Source organism: Chrysemys picta, chromosome 4 (genome assembly GCF_011386835.1).
Source record: "Chrysemys picta bellii isolate R12L10 chromosome 4, ASM1138683v2, whole genome shotgun sequence".
NCBI lineage: Eukaryota > Metazoa > Chordata > Testudines > Emydidae > Chrysemys > Chrysemys picta.
Genome location: NC_088794.1, coordinates 4,271,078 through 4,293,656, shown reverse-complemented (window position 1 = coordinate 4,293,656; position 22,579 = coordinate 4,271,078). Strand labels below are relative to the sequence as shown.

The window sequence follows — 22,579 nt, the reverse complement described above, 5'->3', positions numbered from 1 at the left end:
GGGCAGAAGGTGTCACCTGGCCCCAACCCCCTCCTGGGCTCAGGTTACGTGCTCAAGTATCATCCCTCAAGTGAAGTCACAGCCTGATATCCCACCACCCTCAGTATTCATGCAGACAGTAAAGTAGTAAAATTCCCATGCAACATTCCCAGGTTAATACTCCCTACTCGGTCACACATGGCAAGACAGGGGAGCTAGACAGCTGGATGAATTTGCCGCAACGGCGAATTTTCTGCAACGGTGAATCGAATGTAATGTGGCTAACGCCAGCCAATGGGATGGGCTTCTGTCGGGGACAGAGTGGGGTGGGTGGGGAAGAGATACAGGGACATGGGCAGTGTTCTAAGGGGAGCATTAGTATCCCACAGCAGATAGTTGCAAGACACTGCTATTGCCAAGGGATCCAGGAGGGGATAGGAGGAATTTTCCCTCTAAGGGGATTCAGCTCTGATCTGGCCCTAGAGCAGGGGGGTTGGCTGGCTCAGAGGACTGGGGAATGGGACATGGAGCATTTCCCCTCTAGGGGGCGCTGGTTCTGATCTGGCCTCATGACATGGCTGGCTCAAAGGGGCTGGGGAATTAGAATAATAGTTGTCCTCTAATGGTGCAGCTCTGATGCCTTCCAGCAGATGGTAGCCTGGATCTGTACAGCCCCCAACCGGTTGATCTGCTAAATCAGGGCTGGGCAAACTACATCCCGCAGGCCTTTTCTGACCCATTAGACCTTTTAATCCGGCCCTCGAGCGCCTTCTGGGGAGCAGGGTCGGGGGTTTTCCGCGCGGCTTCCAGAAGAAGCAGCATCTGCCCCTCCGGTTCCTACATGTAGGGGCAGCCAGGTGGCGCTGCACACCCTAAGTGTCAGCCCTCAGAGCTCCCATTGGCTGGGAACCCTGGCCAATGGGAGCTGCAGGGGCTGCACCTGTGGACGGGGAAACGTGCAGAGCCGCCTTGCCAGGCATCCGCATAGGAGCTGGAGAGGGGACATGCTGCTGTTTTTGGGAGCTGCTTGAGGTAAGTGCCACCAGGAGCCTGCCCCTCTCCCCTCCCGGGCCCCAACCCCCTGCCCCAGCCCCGATCCCCCTCCCGCCCTTGGAACTCTTCGGTCCCAGCCCGGAGCACCCTCCTGTACCCCAAACCCCTCATCCCCAGCCCCACCCCAGAGCTCGCACCCCAAGCCAGAGCCCTCATCCCCTCCTGTACCCCAACCCCGAATTTCATGAGTATTCATGGCCCACCAAACAATTTCCATATGTGGCCCTCAGACCAAAATGTTTGCCCACCCCTGAGCTAAATGCATCCTGCAGGTCAGTTCTGACAGTGCAGGGAAGGGGTTAGCAGGGGGTGGGGAGCGGCTCTGAGTTCCTGACCTGTCCCGGGAATGAAGGCTGGGATCACTGTGCCCAGCCTGAGAGATGGGGCAGCTCCGGAGAGTCGGTGGGAGTGCGGTTGAGACGCATGGCGGATGGAAGCGGATCTTTCCATAGCCTCCTCCTGCCCCACCACACAGCCAGTGGCTTCAGAGCAAGCCCCTTCAGGGTACATGGTCCTAGCGGGCACGGCCCACCTCCATCCTGCTGCCCCCTAACCCTCCCCCTACCCTGGTGCCTTCGCGCTGGGAGACGCAGAGCATAAATCAGCTACTTTCTGCAGTGCCCAGGGCAATACTGTAAGCTGGCAGGGGGCAGCGGGCTGGGCACAAGTGGGAGCCCAATGGCTGGTGGAGGAGCAGAGACCAGGGAACGGGGAAGATCAAGAACATAGCGACACTTACGAGACACAAGGGCCAACACAGGCGTCTCGTAGCTTGAACCAGGAGCCAGTCGTGGTGGTGGAAGGGGATGAAAAAATTCATCCCAGAGCCCAGATCAGGAAATTGGGAGCCACAAAGGCCAGGCCAGGATGGGGCAGGGAGGCAGGAGATCCCAGTGCAGCATGGTCCCACCTGTAAGCTACCTCTGCTCCGAGGGAGGTGCAAACTGAGCCCAGGTCGGGAAACTGGGAGCCATGTGGCCCAGACCAGTACGGAGCCGGGACGTAGCCCATCCCAGAGCAGAACGCTCCTGCTGGGAAGCAGTCGGGTGGAATCATGGAGCAGAGGCCAGGAGAAAAGGGGGCCTGGGAGATGTGGCAGAAAGGGGACGGGAATCCCGTAGCCCCTCCCCTAGAGTCATGGCCCCCCTGCCTGGCACATGTAACCCCTGTGACTCAAGCTGTAGCAACGGGCAGCGCTAGAGATGCATGTCTGCGTTTCTAGAGGCAGGAAGAGCAGTTCTGACCACAGGCTTCCCCCCGCCCCCTTCACTGCAGCTGCTCGGCGCTGGGGCAGGGAGAGCGCCTGCAACGTCAGTGATGGGGGAGTGGGGGGAGACCCCAGAGCTCTATGCCACGCCCCTGTCGTTTCAGTCAGAGCTGCGTCTCCATCCAAGTCAGGACCTTTCTCATCGGCCCTGCCAGCCCCGGGACAATCACACCCAGCAGGTGAGTGAACGGTGGGGGGGGGGGAAATCTCTGGGCTCCCAGGCCACTCCTGAAGCTGGGGACGGAACCCAGGAGTCCTGGGTCTCAGGTCCTCCCCCCTCCCCTACTCTAATCCACTTGACTCCCCTCCAACAGCCAGGATGAGAACCCAGGTGTCCTGACTCCCAACCCCCCTTCCCCCACAACATCAAGCCTTTCTCATTAGCACTAACTGGGGATGTAGAAAGTTTCACTCTGAGATCTGTCAAATTGTTTCTTTCTACCAGATGTATACCCCAGAGAAAGGAAGAGTTTAAGATGTGAAGAAGTTCTATCTATCTATCTATCTATCTATCTATCTATCTATCTATCTATCTATCTATCTATCTATCTATCCCCACACAACCTTATCTATCTATCTATCTATCTATCTATCTATCCCCACACAACCTTATCTATCTATCTATCTATCTATCTATCTATCTATCTATCTATCTATCTATCTAATCGTCTTATATGATTCTGTTTATCACACTGAAAGGATCTTGAAAATTGACTGGCACCAGCAATTGGGGACCCAGTTCTGTGATAGTAGGGGAAAGTGGCTTGGGATTGATGGGCACCAGCAGCGCTGTGGGGTGGGGGGGACCCCGTTCTGCATTAGCAGGGGGCTGCAGGTTGGGGTTGAAGGGTACCAGCTGAGCTGCTTGCGGGAAGCCCAGGGCAGGGCGAGCAGGGGGCCGTGGGTCGAGATTCTGCTTTAATTTCCTTTCTTTCCATGGGTCAGAGCTCCCGCCCGTGTGTGATGAGTGGAAACATACACACACAAGCTGGGGTGACATCCCACCCCCGCCCCTCTCCAGCTTCACTCTACATTTCTGTTTCATGTTCTGAGACATCCTGTGCCAGAGAGATTTTCACACCTTCAACCGTCAGCCCCTGCAACACACAAACAGCATGTCAGGGGCATAGTCCCACCCCCCGGTACAGAGTATGTGGAGGGGCAGGATACCGGGCTAGCTGGACCCATGGGTCTGATCTGGGCTGGCAGGGAGGGGGCAGGATACCGGGCTACATGGGACCATGGGTCTGATCCAGGGTGGCAGGGAGGTGGCAGGTTACTGGGCTAGCTGGACCCCTGGGTCTAAAGTAACCGCAGTGCACCTAAAAGAAAGGGTGTTAACTCTGGATATAGGAGAAGCGCAAGGCACCAAGACTCCTAATTTCACTGGTATTTGGGCCCTGCTTTGAGGAGCCCAGTGTGGATGTAACTTTAACAGCATGTTAACCTGTGGAACTGCCAGCCACAGGATTGTTGTTAATGCAGAATCTGTCCCTGATTCTCCCTGCAGGGTCATTCAGAGACTGACATCCCCTCTCGACCATGCCCAGACCCAGCTCCTTCTCCCGCCTCCTCCTCCTCATTCTCCTCCCTAGGGTCTCCACCCATTGTCACACGGGCACCGCTGAGGAGTGCGAGGAGCACACGGCTTTCGTTCCTGGGCACAATCTCGCAGGAGAGGGCATCGACGTGACCACGCTGGGTAGGAAAGGGGCCTACTTGGTGGACAGCAGCCACTGGCAGCACCAGGATGGGACCTGCACCCTGTGCCGGAACTCGCTGCTGGAGGGGCAGCTCCAGAGGCTGCCCCTGGCCGCGGCGGACTGGAGGGAGAAGGTCTCGTGCCGCAGGAAGCTCTCCAGCACCGTGAAGGAGTCGGCCATGGGCGTGGTCCGCGCGGCGGGCGCCGTGGTACAGAATGACTGGAAGGTGGGGCTGGAGGTGGAGGTGAAGCCCAGCGCCAACACCCAGGTGACGCTGGCCGGCTCGCACTCCAAACTGGCAGAGTTCAGCACGGAGAAGTCTCAGCAAGACAAGTACAGCTTCACCAGCCACGAGGTGTCCTGCGCATACTATACGTAAGGGGCAGGGGAGGGGCGCAAGAGAGCGGGAGACTTGAGGTAGGGGTTAGCATGAAGATTAGCAGTTATGTGTTGGGTGCCGGTGAAGGTTGGGGGTGAGGGGGATGGTCAGGGGTTGATGCTGGTGAAGGATGGGGTGAGGTTGAAGGTCAGGAGTTGGATACAGGTGAAGCTGGGGGTGAGGTTGAAGGTCAGGGGTTGGTGCTGGTGAAGGCTGGGGGTGAGGTTGAAGGTCAGGGGTTGATGCTGGTGAAGGCTGGGGGTGAGGTTGAAGGTCAGGGGTTGATGCTGGTGAAGGCTGGGGTGAGGTTGAAGGTCAGGGGTTGGGTACAGGTGAAGGCTGGGGGTGAGGTTGAAGGTCAGGAGTTGGATACAGGTGAAACTGGGGGTGAGGTTGAAGGTCAGGGGTTGGTGCTGGTGAAGGCTGGGGCGAGGGGGAAGGTCAGGGGTTGGGTACAGGTGAAGGCTGGGGGTGAGGTGGAAGGTCAGGGGTTGGATACAAGTGAAGGCTGATATTGAGGGGCAAGGTCAGGGTCGATGCTTTTGAAGGCTGGGGGTGAGGATGAAGGTCAGGGGTTGGTGCTGGTGAACTCAGAGGGTGAGAAGCAAGGTCAGGGGTTGGTTGTTCCTGAAGGATGGGGGTGAGGGGGAAGGTCAGGGTGTGACAGCTTGGGTCACAGAGACTCCCTTGGGACGGCCACCTGATGTGCTGAGACGACTTCTGAGCCCGTTTTCCCTGGGAGCTTGGGACTTCAATACCCTGTCTTGTTGAGCCAGACACATCTGGTCTGAACCATGTCCCCCAAAAGCTGCAGGCTTAATTGAAAACGGCTTAAGAAGTGCTCCTGTCTCTAGCACCCAGACACCCAGCTCCCAATGGGATCCAAACCCTAAATATATTAGTTTTTCTCTGTATAAAGCTTATACAGGGTAAACTCATAAATTGTCTGCCCTCTATTACACTGATAGAGAGATATGCACAGCTGTTTGCTCCCCCAGGTATAAATTATTTGCTCTGGCTTAATTAAGAAGCAAAGAGTGATTTTATTAAATATAAAAGGTAGGATTTAAGTGGTTCCAAGTAATAACAGACAGAACAAAGTAAATTACCAATCAAAATAAAACAAAAACACGCAAGTCGAAGCCTAATAAAGTAGGAAACTAAATGCAGGTAAATCTCACCCTCAGAGATGTTCCAATAAGCTTATTTCACAGACTAGACTCCTTCCTAGTCTGGGTCCAGCAATCACTCACACCCCTGTAGTTACTGTCCTTTGTTCCAGGTTCTTTCAGGCATCTCTTTGGGGTGGAGAGGCTATCTTTTGAGCCACCTGAAGACAAAATAGAGGGGTTTCCAGGGCCTTTTATATTCTCTCTCTTGTGGGTGGAAACCCCTTTGTTCTTCTGTGCAAAATCACAACAACAAGATGGAGTCTGTAGCCACCTGGGCAAGCCACATGTCTATGGATGATTCAGCTTTTTCAGGCCGACGCCATTGTTCACATGTTAGTTTGAATGTTCCCAGGAAAGCTCCGATGTGGATTGGCATCCCAAAGTCCATTGTTAGTTAAGTACTCCCAACTACTTGAATAACTCCTTCACACCGTGTTGACCAAATCTGCCTTATGTGCTTCCTACAGCAAACACTTTAAATACAAGCATAGAGCCAACGCTCATAACTTCAGATATAAAACTGATACAGGCACACGAATAGAATGAATATTTTCAGTAGATCATAACCTTTGCAAAGATATGTTACATGGCATATCTAGCATAAAACATATTCCAGTTATGTCATATTTACACTCATAAGCATATTTCTATAAAGCATTATGGGATGCAATGCCACACAGGGGTTGGGTGCGGGTGAAGTCTGGGGGTGAGGGTGAAAGTCAGGGGTTGGGTGCTGATGAAGGCTTTGGGTGAGGTTGAAGGTCAGGGATTGGTGCTGGTGAAGGCTTAGGGTGAGCATGGAGGTCAGGAGCTGGGTGCTGGTGAAGGCTGGGGTTGGGATGAAGGTCAGGGGTTGATGCCGGTGAAGGGTGGGGGTGAGGGGGAAGGTCAGTGGTTGGGTGCTGGTGAAGGCTGGGGTGAGGGGGAAGGTCATGGGGTGGGTACAGGTGAAGGCTGGGGGTGATGGAGAAGGTGAGCAATTGGGTCTTGGTGAAGGCTGATATTGAGGGGCAAGGTCAGGGTTGATGCTGGTGAAGGCTGGAGGTGAGGGGGAAAGTCAAGGGTTGGTGCTGGTGAAGGCGGGGGGTGAGGAGGAAGGTCAGGGATTGATGCTTGTGAAGGCTGGGGGTGAGGGGGAAGGTCAAGGGTTAGGTGCGAGTGAAGGTTGGGGGTGAGGGTGAAGGTCAGTCATTGATTGCTTGTGAAGTCTCAGCTGAGAGTGATTAGTAGAAGTTCCAAAGATTGATTCCCCTCACTATTGAAAACGTATACCTTATTTTCACTCTTAATTTGTGTAGCTTCAACCTCCAGCCATTGGACCTTGTTACATGATTATTACTCAAACCGTCTTGCTATTCACCTAACAACGCTGTCATGAATTTATGACATAAATGTGTGGATGTAGCAACAAAGAATTTACAAATACACATCAGCCTTGACCATCTTTAAGCATTTAAGGAATGGGAAGATTTTCAGCAGGAAACATAAGTGTTAGACCAATCTTCTGGAGAACATTTCCCAACCATCTATGTTCTCCTTCAAGCCAAACCAACAAAGATCGGTCCATGGCGCAAGCTTTTTAAAGGTTTTTATTTGAATAGGGACTTTCCTAGATTCCCTTGTGGGGTGGTTTGACACCACGTTTTTTCTTGCAAAGTTTCTGGTTAAAGAAATCTTCACTTTGAGGGGATCATTTGCGGCTCTCCGTAGCACAGTCACAGTTGCTGGCCAGTTTACCCAGGGAGCAAAAGACTTTTAGATCTACAATCTGCCATTGAGCATGTTTATGACCTGCACTTAAAGATTTATATCAATTCTCCTAGGTAGAGCACGAACCCGCAAAGTACTGTCACCAGCCAGCCGGCCCTTTGAAGCAAGCAGGGCTCAGTTTTGCCCATTATTTAGCAGCTAGCCCTCAGTTAATGAGCTAACAAGATCAGAGCTAGTTAGTAAAACCTTGTGGGTGTCCTGGGGCTTGATTAGGAGGACTGACCCCATCTGTGGTGGTGAAGCAGGGAGGACGCTACTTAAACAGAGCTGGGAACCTAGTGGAAGGAGAGACCCAAGATAGAGGAACAAGGGTGAGTTCCTGATGAGAAGGAAGAGCCAGTTGTTTGGAACTGGCAGTGGCCAGAAAGCAGAGCTGTAGGAACAGGGTTACCTCCTGGAGAGAAGAGAAGAGGAGAGGAGCCCTGAGCCAGGGGTGGTGAGAACCCAGATGTGACAGGAGCCCATGAAAGCCAGAAGGTTAGTTTAAGCGGTACTTGGACACCCAGCAGGTAAAAGTCCAGTGTGGGTCAGTACCCAGACAAGGAGGATGAACTGAGGTTGACCCCTAGAGCTGAACCCTGCCAGGGGACTTGGCTGGAGAGTTAAGACACAGAAGACTCAGCAAGGCTGTCTGGGGAAGAGACCATCTGGGATATATCACTGCGGCTGAGACAGTAGCCCCCAGAGGCAAAGTCCCTTGCAACGCCATGCCCAGTTGTGAGGGGGTACCCTCAAGGTGAGGGCGCACGTTTGCAAAAATTTACTTACTTCTTTCACAACGTAGACTAACAGCAAATAGTCTAAGATGTCAGGAACTGCTAGGAAAGGGATAGTTAATAAAACAGAAAATATCCCAGTGCCACTATATAAATCCATGGTACGCCCATCCTTTGAATGCTGTGTGCAGTTGTGGTTGCCCCATCTCATAAAAGAGTTCTTACAAACGGAAAAGGTCCAGAGGTATGGAACAGCTTCCATAGGAGGAGAGATTAGAAAGATTGTTCAGCTCAGAAAAGAGATGACTGAAGGGGGATATGGCAGAGGTCTATAAAATCACGACTGGTGTGGAGAAAGTGAATGGGGAAGGGTTATTGACTCCTTCACATAATACAAGAACCAGGGGTCACCTGAGGAAATTAATAGGCAGCAGGTTTCAAACAAACAAAAGGAAATACTGTACTTCTTCACACAACGCACAGTCAACCTGCGGACCTCATGGCCAGGGGATGTTGTGAAGGCCAAAAGTATAACAGCATTCAAAATATATTAGATAAGTTCATGGAGGGTAGGTCCATCTGTGGTTATTAGCCAAGATGGGCAGAGACACAACCCCATGCTCTGGGTATCCCTAAACCTCCAGCTGCAAGAAGCTGGGACTAAACGACCAGGGATGGATCACTCAAAATTGCCCTGTTCATTCTCTCTGGGGCACCTGGCATTGGCCACTGTCAGAAGACAGGATACTGGGCTAGATGGACCTCTGATCTGACCCGGTCTGACTAGTCTTATGTTCTTAATGTTATACGCTGCATAGGGCTGTTTTATGGCCAACGGTGTTATCTAGTTTGGCATATGAGGTCTGTAATGTTGACAGAAGACAGAATTCCTCCTAGGCGTTGGTTTAGCCAGCTTAAATCTTTCATATAAGGAAATAAGTGGTGTAACCGGTTGGCTCTGGGGCAAACCACCCCAGAGAAAAGCAGGAGTCACATCTGGTGGAGATCAGGAGGGTGGTCCTATAATGAGAAGCAGGAGGTCACAACAAGAGGGAGAATGCTCAGATTCTGGCTTGGTAGGGCCTGGGAAGAGGAGGAGAAAATTTGGTTGTGTGGACTTCTGCACGGACTTGAAACTTTATTTTGAATGTTTGTTCATTGATTGAAGCCCAACCGGAGAAGGGATAGGAATGGACAGAGGTGGTCGTTGAGTTTCTTGAACAGTCCAAGAGGGGAAACCGAGTCAGGCTGCCAGGAGCATGATCGTAGGCCGGGGGGGTGGGGGAAGAGGACGTTACAAGAAATGATATCACAAGCGCATAATACACATTATTATGTTCTCTGTGTAACCCGTGTAAAAATAATTGAATCTCGTGTCAGTTCAGTAAAGGTGCAGGCAAGATATAAGACTAAACTACCATGGGAAGCAAACCTTTGGTCATGAGCTCTTCAGTCTAGCAGAGAAAGGTCTAACATCATCCTGTGGCTGGAAGTTGAAGCTAGACAAATTCAGATGGGAAATAAGGTGTGAATTTGTAACAGTGACAGGATTAATCACTGGAACGATTTACCAAGGGCTGTGGTGGATTCTCCAACATGGCCAATTTTTAAATCGAGATGGATGTTTTTTCTTAGAAGACCTGTTCTCGTTCGAACGGGAATTAATTCAGGGCAGGTCTCTGGCCTGTGTTATCCAGGAGGTCAGACTAGCTGACCAGAAAGGTTCCTTCTGGATTTACAGTCAGTGGATCTATAACACTGACCTCTACCCCTACAAGATGCCAATGTCCGACGGTACGTCACATGGTTGCCATTTCTCTCGCCCAGGTTCCGCGTTACCCACAAACCTCCGCTCACCAGCCATTTCACCCGGGCCTTGAGGGACCTCCCGGAGGATTACACCCGCAGCTCGCGTCTCGAGTACCGTCAGTTGATCAACACGTACGGCACCCACTACGTGTCCCAGCTGCAGCTGGGGGGCCGGGTGCGGGATGTGACGGCTGTGAGGGTCTGCGAGGCGGCGCTGGATGGGGTGACGGCTGATGAGGTCAAGGACTGTCTGAGCCTGGAGGCCTCTGTCAGCATCGGGGCTGGGAAGGGCAAGGCCGAGGCGGCCTTCAGCCAGTGTGAGGAGCAGAAGAAGAAGCAGAACTTCAAGCGGAGCTTCCACGAGACCTACAGCGAGCGTCACACTGAGGTGACAGGCGGCAACAACCACGCCGACCTGCTGTTCTCTGAGGGGCAGGACGCCGAGGTTTTCTCAGCCTGGATGGAGAGCCTCAAAGCCAGCCCCGGCCTGGTGTCCTACTCGCTACGCCCCATCCACAACTTGGTGGGGCAGGACAACCCCAAGCGGGAGGCGCTGAGGCAGGCGGTGAGCGAGTACATCGCCGAAAGGGCCCTGTGGAGGAATTGCACCCACAGCTGCCCGCCGGGGACCCGGCGCAGCGCCCACGACCCCTGCTCCTGCGTCTGCCCCGGGGACGGCTCCACCAACACCATGTGCTGCTCACGGGAGCGAGGCCAGGGGAAGCTGACGGTGACGGTGGAGCGGGCCAGCGGCCTGTGGGGCGACTACTCCAGCCACACCGATGCCTATGTCAAGGTCTTCTTCCAGGACCGGGAGGTGCGGACGACAACCGTGTGGAACACCGACAACCCGGTCTGGGGCGTCCACCTGGACCTGGGGCACGTGCGGGTGGCGGAGACCAGCCAGCTCCGCCTCCAAGTCTGGGACGAGGACAACAAGTACGACGACGACCTACTGGGGACGTGCGACGAGCCGCTGCGCTCTGGAGAGGGTCGCCACCAGGTCTGCTACCTGAACCACGGCCGGCTGGACTTCCGGTACAGCCTGGTGTGTGGTCCCAGCCTGGGCGGGCCCCACTGCTTGGACTACGTCCCCCAGGGCCCTGGGAACTACAAGGCAGCCCAGGATTAGCTCAGAGGGACCTTCCAGGACAAGCAATTCGCCCCACCTCGCCCCCGCAGCCAGGGGTCTTCCCTCTCCCCCAGGGGCCGTCTGCTGTGACCTCATTTCGCCAGCAGCTGGGTGGGCTCTGTCTCACGGGGGCTGATGGGGCTCAGGGGGTAGCAATGGAGGGGTGAGAGCGTGAGCTTCCCACAACATAAAGGAAATGGAGAGCTGACTCAGCTGCCCTGGTGTCTCGTTGTGCGGATACCCCTCTGCCCCTGCCCTAGCACTGGGCCCTCAGCCCCCTACTGACCCCCGAGACCCTCTGCCCCCTATTCTACTCCCAGTGCCCCTCCCTTGTTTCTTCCCCCACTCCCTACTGGCCCTCCCACCCCACCAACGACAAATTCCTTCCTGAACCCCCAATCCCAGCCCACACATGGGGGGCAAGGAGACAGGTTTGCACCCCCCCAATCCCAGCACACATAGGGGTGGGGCGGGCTCGGGTCACCCCAGTTCTTGGCACACACATGGGGATGGGGGGGACTTGGGTCCCCCCAGTTCTTGGCACACACATGGGGGCAGGGGAGGCTTGGGTCCCCCCAGTTCTTGGCGCACACAGGGGTGGGGGGGCTCGGGTCCCCCCAGTTCTTGGCACACACCGGGGTGGGGGGGTTCAGGTCCCCCCCAGTTCTTGGCACACACATGGGGGCAGGGGAGGCTTGGGTCCCCCGGTTCTTGGCACACACATGGGGGCAGGGAGAGAGGCTCAGCTGCCCCCAGAGCCTGCCACAAGCACGTGTAGGGCGGGCTCAGTCCCCCCCGATCTTGGCACAGCCAGGGGGAGATGGGGGGAGGCCAGGATAAGGGCTCAGAACTGCCCCCTGTCTAAACCCTCCCACTCCCCCTACCCCATCCCAGTGTCCCCGGCCCCACCCTCGTCTGTTCTGAGGCCCACCCCCGCCCCCTCCACATAGCCCCGCCCCTCCCCTGGGGGTGGCTTCGCCAAGTGTCATTCATTTTCTTTTCTTCCTCCCCCCGGGCTGGGCCCCCGGGCTGGGCCCCGCCCGCTGACGTTACCCCGAAATAAAATTCAAGCCTTTGGCTGAAGCAGCTGCAAGTCAGATGCTTTGGTGTCATGCTTGGATTTCTGCCAGCCGCCGGGCTGGAACTTCCCCTGCCTGGGTCTAGGGCAGGGGCCACAGCAGTGCCCACAGCTTGGCTCCCCAGCAAGTCCTTGGTTTTGAATAGAACCCAGGAGTCCTGTCTCCCAGCCCCCCCGCTCTAATCACTCAACCCCACTCCCCTCCCACAGCTGGGGAGAGAACCCAGGAGTCCTGTCTCCCAGCCCCCCCTGCTCTAATCACTCAACCCCACTCCCCTCCCACAGCTGGGGAGAGAACCCAGGAGTCCTGTCTCCCAGCCCCCCCTGCTCTAATCACTCAACCCCACTCCCCTCCCACAGCTGGGGAGAGAACCCAGGAGTCCTGTCTCCCAGCCCCCCCGCTCTAATCACTAACCCCACTCCCCTCCCACAGCTGGGGAGAGAACCCAGGAGTCCTGGCTCCCAGCCCCTAGACCCCACTTTGGATTGACACTGGGATCAGGGAGATCAGGATCCTACCCTTTCCCTCCAGCCATCTCCCCCTCGCTCCAGTCCAGGGAAAGTCCCTCTTTCTCCCCAATTGCCAAGCCCAGCGGTGACATCTGTGCCTGGCATGGGTGGAGCGGCCCCTGGAAACTCCGCGGCTCCAGTACAGGTTGGAGCGGGCAGCTCCGGGAGTCACTCGGCACAGGGAGCCGCGGGGAGAGGCAGCAGCCAGTGGCCAGGGAACGTGCCCCGATCCCCAGCCGGGAGCCCTACGCTTTGCTCGCCCAGGTAACCTGGGGGCAGGGAGCCCGGGGGGACGGGATGGGCAGGGGGGCCAGAGCTGGCTGGGGGGCAGGGGGAGGGAGTGGATGGTATGCAGGGGTCTCTGTAGGTGGGGGGGAGCACCGTACCTCAGTGCCCATGCTGGTGCTTCCCAGGGCTCTCTGGGTGGCTGTTTCCTGGTGCCCCGCCCCAGAGGTGGCTGCATCCCGGAGCTGGGCGAGCTGTCCCTGTGCGGTGTTGTGTGTGCGGCTATTATCCAGCTGGCCTGCCCCAGAGGTGGCTGCATCCCAGAGCCAGGCAAGCCATCCCCATGCAGTGTTGTGTGTGCAGCTGTTCTCCAACTGCCCCACCCCAGAGGTGGCTGCATCCCAGTGCCGGGAGAGCCGTCCCTGTGTGGTGTTGTCTGTGCAGCTGTTATCCATATGCCCCACCCCAGAGCTGGCTGCATCTCAATATCATGCGAGGGATCCTGGCACATACAGCAATTTAGGATGTAAGATGTGAAGGGAATTCAGGACAAGGGCGTCTGTCTGTCCCTGTTGCCCCCTGCTGGAGGGAATCAGGTGCTGTGTGTGTGTGTGTGTGTGTGTGTGTGTGAGAGAGAGAGAGAGAGAGAGAGAGAGAGAGAGAGAGAGAGAGCAATGACGCCCTCTAGTGGCTGCAGCTCACATGGGGGATTCAGTTCCGGGCATAGTGAGTGGAGACTCATCTTTGGGGAGCGGCAGGGGTGTGCACATGAATGCAGGTGCATGTCTGCATTGCCATCTGCTGGAGGGAATGTGAACTACCCACCCATGTGTCTCACGTCCCCTACGACACACAACTAAACCCAGGGCACCGTAGTGGACAGAATCAGAACTGCCAGCCTCTGTGTGTCATAGCCCCTATACTGTTCACACCCAGCAGCGATTCTCCTTTAGGTTCAGAGGGCAAGGTGGGGCAGGTTACAGCGTAGGTGTGTTGCAGATCTCTCATCTCAGATCCAGGGAGGGTTGTAACAGCATGGAGGCTGCTAGGATGTGATGTGCCTGTGGAACTGCCTGCCACTGGATTGTAGTTAATGGAGGCTCTCTCTGTTCTCTCCCTCCAGGGAGGCTCAGAGACCAGGTGAGGGATCCTATCACACCAGCCATGCCTAGATCTGGTGCCTTCATCCCTCTCCTCCTCCTCTTCCTTCTCCCGGGGGTCTCCCCCTACTGCTACACAGGCAAAGCTGAGGTGTGCGATGAGAATATGGCCTCTGTGCCTGCACACAACCTGGTGGGGGAGGGCATCGACATCACCACGCTGGAGTGGACAGGGGCCTCCGTGGTGGACACCAGTTTATGGCGCGGCCCAAACGGCACCTGTAGCCTGTGCCGGAACCCGCTGCAGGAGGGGCAGGTGCAGAGGGTGCCTCTGGCCGTGGTCGACTGGAGGGTCCACAGCTGGTGCAACCGGGACCTCAGCAGCTCGGTGGAAGAGTCAGCCGTGGACGTGGCCCGGGCAATAGCGTCGGATGTGAAAAATGACTGGAAGTTGGAGCTGGGGCTGCTGGATGAGTCCCCGGTCCTGGCCCTGGGGGGGTCCCAATCCCGGCTCGCTGGTTATGCCTACCAGAAGGAGCTGCATGACAAGTACATGTTCGTACGCCACGAGGTGTCCTGTGTGTATTACAGGTGAGAACCCCCTGCAGTGCCCCCTGCCGGGCCCCCACCCCGCTCCCTGCAGCACAGCGCCCCCTGCTGAGCCCCCCGCCCCGCTCCCCGCAGCACAGCGCCCCCTGCCGGGGCCCCACTCTGCTCCCCGCAGCCCAGCGCCCCCCGCCGAGCCCCCACCCCGCTCCCTGCAGCACAGCGCCCCCTGCCAGGGCCCCACTCTGCTCCCCGCAGCCCAGCGCCCCCCGCCGAGCCCCCGCCCCGCTCCCTGCAGCACAGCGCCCCCTGCTGGCCCCCACCCTGCTCCCCGCAGCACAGCGCCCCCTGCTGGGCCCCACCCTGCTCCCCGCAGCACAGCGCCCCCTGTCGGGCCCCCACCCTGCTCCCCGCAGCACAGCGCCCCCTGCCGGGCCCCCCGCCCTGCTCCCCGCAGCACAGCGCCCCCTGCCGGGCCCTCACCCTGCTCCCCGCAGCACAGCGCCCCCTGCTGGCCCCCCCCTGCTCCCCGCAGCACAGCGCCCCCTGCTGGGCCCCCACCCTGCTCCCCGCAGCACAGCGCCCCCTGTCGGGCCCCCACCCTGCTCCCCGCAGCACAGCGCCCCCTGCCGGGCCCTCACCCTGCTCCCTGCAGCACAGCGCCCCCTGCCGGGCCCCCGCCCTGCTCCCCGCAGCACAGCGCCCCCTGCTGGCCCCCTGCCCTGCTCCCTGCCGGGCCCCCGCCCTGCTCCCCGCAGCACAGCGCCCCCTGCTGGGCCCCCCCCTGCTCCCTGCAGCACAGCGCCCCCTTCTGGGCCCCCGCCCCACTCCCTGCAGCACAGCGCCCCCTGCTGGGCCCCCCGCCCCGCTCCCCGCAGCACAGCGCCCCCTGCTGGGCCCCCACCCTGCTCCCCGCAGCACAGCGCCCCCTGCTGGGCCCCCGCCCCGCTCCCTGCAGCACAGCGCCCCCTGCTGGGCCCCCACCCTGCTCCCCGCAGCACAGCGCCCCCTGCTGGGCCCCCGCCCCGCTCCCTGCAGCACAGCGCCCCCTGCTGGCCCCCTGCCCGCTCCCCGCAGCACAGCGCCCCCTGCTCAGCCCCCCACCCCGCTCCCTGCAGCACAGCGCCCCCTGCTGGCCCCCGCCCTGCTCCCCGCAGCACAGCGCCCCCTACTGGGCCCCCTGCCCTGCTCTCTGGAGCACAGCGCCCCCTGCTGGGCCCCCTGCCCTGCTCTCTGGAGCACAGCGCCCCCTACTGGGCCCCCTGCCCTGCTCTCTGCAGCACAGCGCCCCCTGCTGGCCCCCTGCCCTGCTCTCTGGAGCACAGCGCCCCCTGCTGGCCCCCCGCCCCGCTCCCCGCAGCACAGCGCTCCCTGCTGGGCCCCTGCCCTGCTCTCTGGAGCACAGCGCCCCCCAGCACTGCATTGAAGCGATAAGGTTAGCACTGACTGCTAGGGATGCCACAGAGTGGACACTGGGGAAGTGAGGCCAGTTTGTTCAGGGGGAAGGTGCCAGGGATCTCTCTGGTTGGCTCCTAACTCCTCCCTCTTTCCCCTCTGGCCAGGTTGTGGCTCCCCCAAGACCCCCCACTGACGCCCCACTTCTCCTGGGCCCTGAGCCGCCTCCCACCCAGCTACGACTCAGCTGCATACGGGCCCTTCCTGGCCACGTACGGCACCCACTACATTAGCCAGGCAGCACTGGGGGGGCGCGTGCGGCAGCTGACGACCGCCCAGACCTGCCGGGTGGTATTGGGCGGGCTGACGGCTTCCGACATCAAGCAGTGCCTGGCTTCACAGTTCTCCCTGAACCTGGGCCTGGGGTCACTTGCCTCAGACTCTGAGTGCCGTGAGGGGAGCAACCACTGGCACAAGTGGCGCTCCCAGGCGGCCTATGTGGAGCACCGCGCCGAGGTGACGGGCGGCCACGGCCACGCCAGCCTGCTCTTCTCCACCAAGCAAGACGCTGGGGTCTTCTCGGCTTGGATGGAGAGCCTCAAAACCAGCCCCAGCCTTGTCTCCTACTCCCTGATGCCCATCCACACCTTATTGGAGCCAGATGACCCCAGGCGGGAGGCGCTGAGGCAGGCAGTGAAGAAGTACGTGGCTGAGCGGGGAAGGAGGAGGAGTTGCCCTCGTAGCTGCCCGGAAGGGGGCAAAACCTACTCCTGGGACCCCTGCAAATGCTACTGCTTCACGAGCCCCCTCACCAACTCCATGTGCTGCTCACTCAAGCGGGGCATGGCCCGGCTGAAGGTCCGGGTGCTGTCGGCTGAAGACCTATGGGGGGACCACACGTCCGCCACCGACGCCTATGTCAGGTTCTTGTTCCAAGGCCGGCGGCTGCAGACGGCCACATTGAGGAAGATAACAACCCCGTCTGGTTCAAAGACCTGGACTTTGGGCCGGTGACGCTGCCGGCGCTGCCCAAAATGGAAATGGAGGTGTGGGACAGTGACCTGTGGGAGGATGACCTCCTGGGCCGCTGCTACACCTACCTCGAGGTTGGCAGGGATGTCAGACTCACCTGCCACCTCGCACACGGCCACTTGAAGTTTTCCTACACGCTGGAATGTGGGCCCAACCTGGGGGGCAACAACTGCCATGAGTACGTGCCTGCAAGAGGCTGAGGGGAGAGAACCCAGGAGTCGGGCTCCCAGCCCCCTGCTCTAACCCACCAGACCCCACTCCCCTCCCAGAGCTGGGGAGAGAACCCAGGAGTCCTGTTTCCCAGCCCCCCCTGCTCCAACCCACTAACCCCCACTCCCCTCCCAGAGCTGAGGATAGAACCCAGGAGTCCTGGCTCCCCCGCTCTAACCCACAATCCCCCACTCCCCTCCCAGAGCTGGGGAGAGAACCCAGGAGTCCTGGCTCCCAGCCCCCCCTGCTTTAACCCACTACCCTCCTCTCCTCTACAAGAGCTGGGATCCGAAACCAGGGGTCCCAGCTCCAAGTCTCAGGAGGAAAAAAAAAGGCGGTGCTGTCTTTGAAATCGGGCGGAAACAAGCCCAACCCATCTCAGAGGGAGAGGGGTGTGTGTCTGGGGGGGGGGGGGTATACAAATTCCATTGGTTTTTTTTTTAGTACTTCTAGTTTTGCTGCCTACAACATGAAGTTACACATTAAAAATAATAACCGTGCGTGGACTTCCATTATGAAGAAAAGAGGTCATCCTCTCGCTCGCCCCCCTCCGCGGTCTCCGTTGCCTCGTGGGACATTCCCGTGTGGCACCGTGAAAGCATCTTCCGGCGCAGGACAAGAACATGGAGCAAAGGATGCAGCAAGTGGGCGGGATTTTCGTAATTGAACGGGAGCAGCGAGCGGAGGCTTCTCAAATTCTGATCATGGGCATCAGTCACCAAAACCGCGCCCATCACCATTTTTAAAGTACAACTTGTAGGGTGACCAGATGTCCCTATTTTATAGGGACAGGCCCAAGATTCAGGGCTTTTTCTTATATAGTAACCCCCTCCTCCATCCTGACTTTTCCCATTCGCTATCAGGTCACCCTATGCTTTGTGCTGAAGTCCCCTAGTACACAAACGAAAGAAGCTACCTCCAAATAAAACAAGCCCCCAGCCTCCCACAGCACGCCGCTCTCGAAAAATGAAAGCAAAGCCCAATTCCACTTATTAGAGGTGGACTTGACCACATCTGGTCCCCTCTGGTACCTCCTCCCAGGAACACCCTCCCCGGCACTCCTGGGGCCCCCGCACCCTGCTGCTCTGGCGCCGCCCTGGTGGCAGGGAATCTCCCAACCAGGCTTAATCCTTGTCAAGTATTAAACTAGGGGGTCGCACCCTTCGGTGCTGCTGGTGTTTGAGCTCTCTGTGCCCCCCTCCCTGCAACTCCTCCCCCCCATTCCCAGGGGCTCTGTGTGCTCCCCATCTTCTCCCCATGCTGGGGAATCTGTGGGCCCCCCCCATTCCCCAACCCTCATGCTGGTGGCTCTGAGGGTCCCCATTCCCCCTCCCCCCATGCCAGGGGCTCTATCACCCCCCATTGTCCCCCTCCCTCATGGTCTATGGACCTCCATTGCTCCCCTCTCCCCATGTAGGGGCTTTGTGGGCCCCTCCATTGGCCCCTCCCCTCATAGCAGGGGCTCTGTAGGCCCCCCATTCCACCTCCCACTATACCAAGGGCTCTGTGTGCCCCCCATTGCCCCCTTCTTATGTCTTTTCTTCCTACCACAGAGCTCCATTGACATTTTAAATGCCATAGGGACACAGGGGAAGAGATGACCCTTCTGAGATGCTGGCTGGGTTAATTTGGCTCCAGGGTGGGGCACTGACTGACTCTGGTGGGGTGGGGAAAGGGATCTTTCCCCTCTAGGGGATGCTGGCTCCAACCCAGCCCCAGACTGGGGGTGGGGAATTGGGTCTTTCCCCTCTAGGGGGCGCCAGCTCGTATCTTAACCCAACAGCCACACGCCATTCCCCATCCAGGGATCAGTGAGATGCAGCTGCCTCTGGGGTGGAGGGGAGGGGACCTGTCAGGGCGTGGCCATTTCCTACCCATTTCAAAGGGGACCACACAGTCCACATCAAAGCCCCCAGCTATGCGTGGGGCCTGGGCTGGGCTGCAGATGCAGGCAGGATGCTGCGGCCTCTGGGGCCTGACTCTTTGTGGCCACATGACTCACGGGCTGCCAGTAAACTCGTGAGCAGAGGCAGCGCCAGGATGTGGCCAGAAGCCCCCTCTTCCCCAGCAGACAGCCCTCCGCAGCTCCCGCCCCGCCCAGTGGGGCGCGTGAGAATCGAGACCACAGAGGTCAGCACAGCTTTGGGGGCAGAGCAATGAGCATCAGCTGGATTGTTTTACAGCTGGGGAAATTGAGTCACGGAGAGGGCGGGGGTAAGCCGAGCAGCGAGCTGGGGATAGAACCCAGGAGTCCTGGCTTCCAGTCCCATCCCCACCCCCCAACTCTAGCCTCTGGACCACACTCCCCTCCCAGAGCCCAGGATGGAACCCAGGAGTCCTGTTTACTAGCCCCCCCCCCTTCCCCCAACCCACCAGAGCCTACTCCCCTCCCAGAGCCCGGGACAGAACTCTAGTGGGTAAAACCTGTGTGGCTTGTGCGACAGACACAGAAGAAGGAAGAACAGGAGTACTTGTGGCACCTTAGAGACTAACAAATTTATTAGAGCATAAGATTTCGTGGACTACAGCCCACTTCTTCGGATGCATAAGAAGAAGGAAGGACACTTTCTGGTGGAAGGAGCTTTTGCAATGGAAACTAGGCCATGGAGACCTTTAGTGTGCCAGTAAGCCCTCCTCCCTTTCCCAGCTCCAGCCCCAGAGCTGCGGGGCTGGTTGGGAACGGGACATGTGGCCTTTCTCCTCTAGGAGGCGCCAACTCCACTCCGGCCCTAGGGCACGGGACAGGCTGGCTCAGATGGGTGGGGAATGGGATCTAGGGCCTTGCCCCTCTAGGGGGCACTTTCTGCTCCAGCCCCAGTTTGGGGGTGGGTGGGACTTTATCTTGATGAGGACTGAGGTGGGGTTCTAGCTGAAAGGAATTGTCCTCTGGGGACGGGGGTGGAGTTGCTGGTTTGTTGCTGCTGTGAAAGGCCGATCCTGTCTCCCAGGAGACCCAACAAGAGCAACACACACAAACGGGGAGAGAAAAGACCAGCAGAGAGAGAGAAAAACTCAGCGGCTGTCACTGGCGTTGACCCTCCCTTGTAGCCTCACAGCTGGAGAAACACGGCCCCAAGAATAGGCACCCATGGGGAAAAATGGGGGGTGCTGAACACCCACCAGCAGCTCCCCAATCAGCACCTCCCATCCCTCCCCATGCCTCTCATCAGCTGCGATCAACTGTTTTGCAGCGTGCAGGAGGCACTGGGAGGGAGGAGCAAGGGTGTGATGCACATGGGGGAGGGGACAGAATGGGGCGGGAAGATGCAGGGGGGGTGGGGCCTTGGGGGAAGGGGTAGAGTGGAGGCGAGGCCTGGGGCAGAGCTGGGGGTCGAGCACCTGTGGCCCCAGGTCCAAGTCAGCGCTTGTGGCCCCAGGCCCTAGGCCCTCCTCTGATCAGTCACTTCAAGATATAGCAAACTTGTCGCAGTGACAGGCCCGTTTCAGGGCTGCCAGTTTGGGATGGACGTATTCCTGGAGGTTTCATCGCATGAATGACAGATTAATCGTCAATTCCTGGAGACTCCAGGCCAATCCTGGAGGGTTGGCAAACATGGCCATTTCGGGTGTTGCAAAAGATGCAGCCGGGGCCAGCTGAGCCGGACTCTTCTCAGAGAGAGGTGAAAAGAGCGAGAGAAAGAGGGGAGAGAAGAAAGAAGAGGGGGAAGGAAAAGACGAGCACAAGAAAGGAGGTAGGAGCAGGAAGTCCACGTCTCACCGGACCGTGTTTGGGATTTAGCCGGAGCCAGCAGAGGTGGCAACATCACCTGGGTCCCCCCGTCTGGCCTGATCCCAGCTCAGCTCCGAGGCCCAGGACACTGAAGGCCCAATGACGTCATGGTGGAGCCCAGGAGATGGTGCCGATGGCTCCCATCTGTCCACCCGGCTCCCTTCATCCCCACCCCCATGTGCCCCCTGAAACGGGCAGTGGCTGGAATACCCCTCCCCTCCTGCTTTTGTCCACCAATCGGGATTGGTTTATTTTTCAAAACCCTCAAAGCATTTTATTTGACCAAACATGATATTTTTTATGTGCTTTCACTTTGCCAAAAAATTGAAATTTTGGTGTGGGGGGGGTTAAGCCAAAATGAAATCCCTTCCCCCCCCCCCCCCCCCGAGTTTTTGGCATCACTCCAAGTCATTCAGTTTGAGGAGGATTTGGTGCAGGGAAGGACTGAGGGGCTACAGCGGATCACAAATTGAATGAGTCAAGAGTCGGATGCACTTGCAAAAATGGCGTTAGGAAAGATGTGGACACACTCGAGAGAGTGCAGAGGAGAGCAACAAAAATGAGAAAAGATTTAGAAAACCTGACCTGTGAGGAAAGGTTAAAAAACTGGGCATGTTTAGTCTTGAGAAAAGAAGGGGGACTCGAGAACAGTCTTTGATCCTATGATTTAAATATGTTCCGGGCTGGTATAAAGAGGACGGGGATCAACTGTTCAGGTAGGACGAGAAATAACGGGGTTAATCGGCAGGATGGGAGATTTAGGTTAGACGAGAGCAGGAGAAGCTTTGCTCAGCACAGAAAAGGCCCCTTCCCTGCATTTCTACCTGGCCGTTGCCTTGTAGGGCCTTGTCTTCTCCCCGTAGGCTCAGCAAGGGCCAATGAGGATTTATGAACTGGCCCCTCGCACAGCTCTGCCCTGATCTCTCTTACAGAGACAGAATCCCAGTCTAATGCAAGGAGCTCAGAGCTCGCTTCACAGGTTCTGTCGCCGCTGGGGTGACCAGCGCTCCCAAGAGCCAGCTGTGGGGATCAAACGTTATCTTACTGGTGGGTATCCCTAGCAGATAACGATGGAACAGAATTTCACTAAATCCAAAGTAGGCCAGGCACTGGGACCAACTCCCTGCCAGCAGACACCCCCATTGTTCCTCCATCAGCTGGAGTCGCGGCAGGGTTTAGCCGTAAATCGCTCTGGCAGATATTAAGCTGTTCACCCAGGGAACCTCGGCACGTGTCCTGATCCCTGCTTTTTGCCTAGCGTCCGTGAGGGCAGCCGCGGCTGAGCGAGCCAGGCCTAGTCTCCTTCCTCTGGTCCTGGCGGCACCTCCTGGCTCAGATATTCATGACTGAGAAGGATACTGGAATGGGGAATGAACTGATCAAATCTAGGGGGTTGGAAATGTGGCCGCATTGGTGGACAAAATCAGGAGTGGGGGCTATTTTGGCCACTGCCCCCTTTCCAGGATGAAGGGAGCCGGGTGGACAGATGGAAGCCACCGGCACCGTCTCCTGGGCTCCACCATGACGTCATTGGGCCTTCAGTGTCCTGGGTCTAGGAGCTGAGGTGGGGTCAGGCCAGACAGAGGGACCCAGATGATGTTACCACCTTCACTGGCTCTGGCTGAATTCCAGACCGACCCCAGGAGGTGAGACATGGACTTCCTGCTCCCACCCCCAACCCCATTCTCTTCTTTTCCTTCCCCCCTTCTTTTTTCCACCTCTCCCTGAGAAGAGTCGGACTTCGCTGGCCAAGGCAGCATCTTTGGTTGCCAA

The 22,579-nt window shown here is 57.8% G+C and overlaps 1 protein-coding gene, 1 long non-coding RNA gene and 1 pseudogene across 2 annotated transcripts; 2 read left to right on the top strand and 1 right to left on the bottom strand.

Annotated features, from left to right (window-relative positions):
* Nucleotides 1-2,336: 2,336 nt before the first annotated feature.
* LOC101939360 (perforin-1) lies at nucleotides 2,337-11,923 on the top strand. Its single transcript, XM_005294171.3, has 3 exons — nucleotides 2,337-2,478; nucleotides 3,810-4,377; nucleotides 9,867-11,923. Exons 2-3 carry the CDS (start codon nucleotides 3,842-3,844, stop codon nucleotides 10,978-10,980), a joined length of 1,650 nt encoding a protein of 549 aa, XP_005294228.1. The 5' UTR covers nucleotides 2,337-2,478; nucleotides 3,810-3,841; the 3' UTR covers nucleotides 10,981-11,923.
* LOC135982850 (uncharacterized) lies at nucleotides 5,405-13,928 on the bottom strand. Its single transcript, XR_010600351.1, has 2 exons — nucleotides 12,955-13,928; nucleotides 5,405-10,958 (listed from the first exon to the last, which is right to left on the bottom strand). It is a non-coding gene; the product is annotated as an uncharacterized LOC135982850 (long non-coding RNA).
* Nucleotides 13,929-13,957: 29 nt separating this feature from the next.
* Nucleotides 13,958-17,576, top strand: LOC101939651 (perforin-1-like; annotated as a pseudogene).
* The last annotated feature ends 5,003 nt before the right edge of the window (nucleotides 17,577-22,579 follow it).

Excerpts from the sequence above, each read along its gene's own strand:
- LOC101939360 (XM_005294171.3), top strand. The coding sequence starts at position 3,842 with ATGCCCAGACCCAGCTCCTTCTCCCGCCTCCTCCTCCTCATTCTCCTC. Across the intron at positions 4,378-9,866 it reads GTGTCCTGCGCATACTATAC|GTTCCGCGTTACCCACAAAC; the intron begins GTAAGGGGCAGG and ends TCTCTCGCCCAG.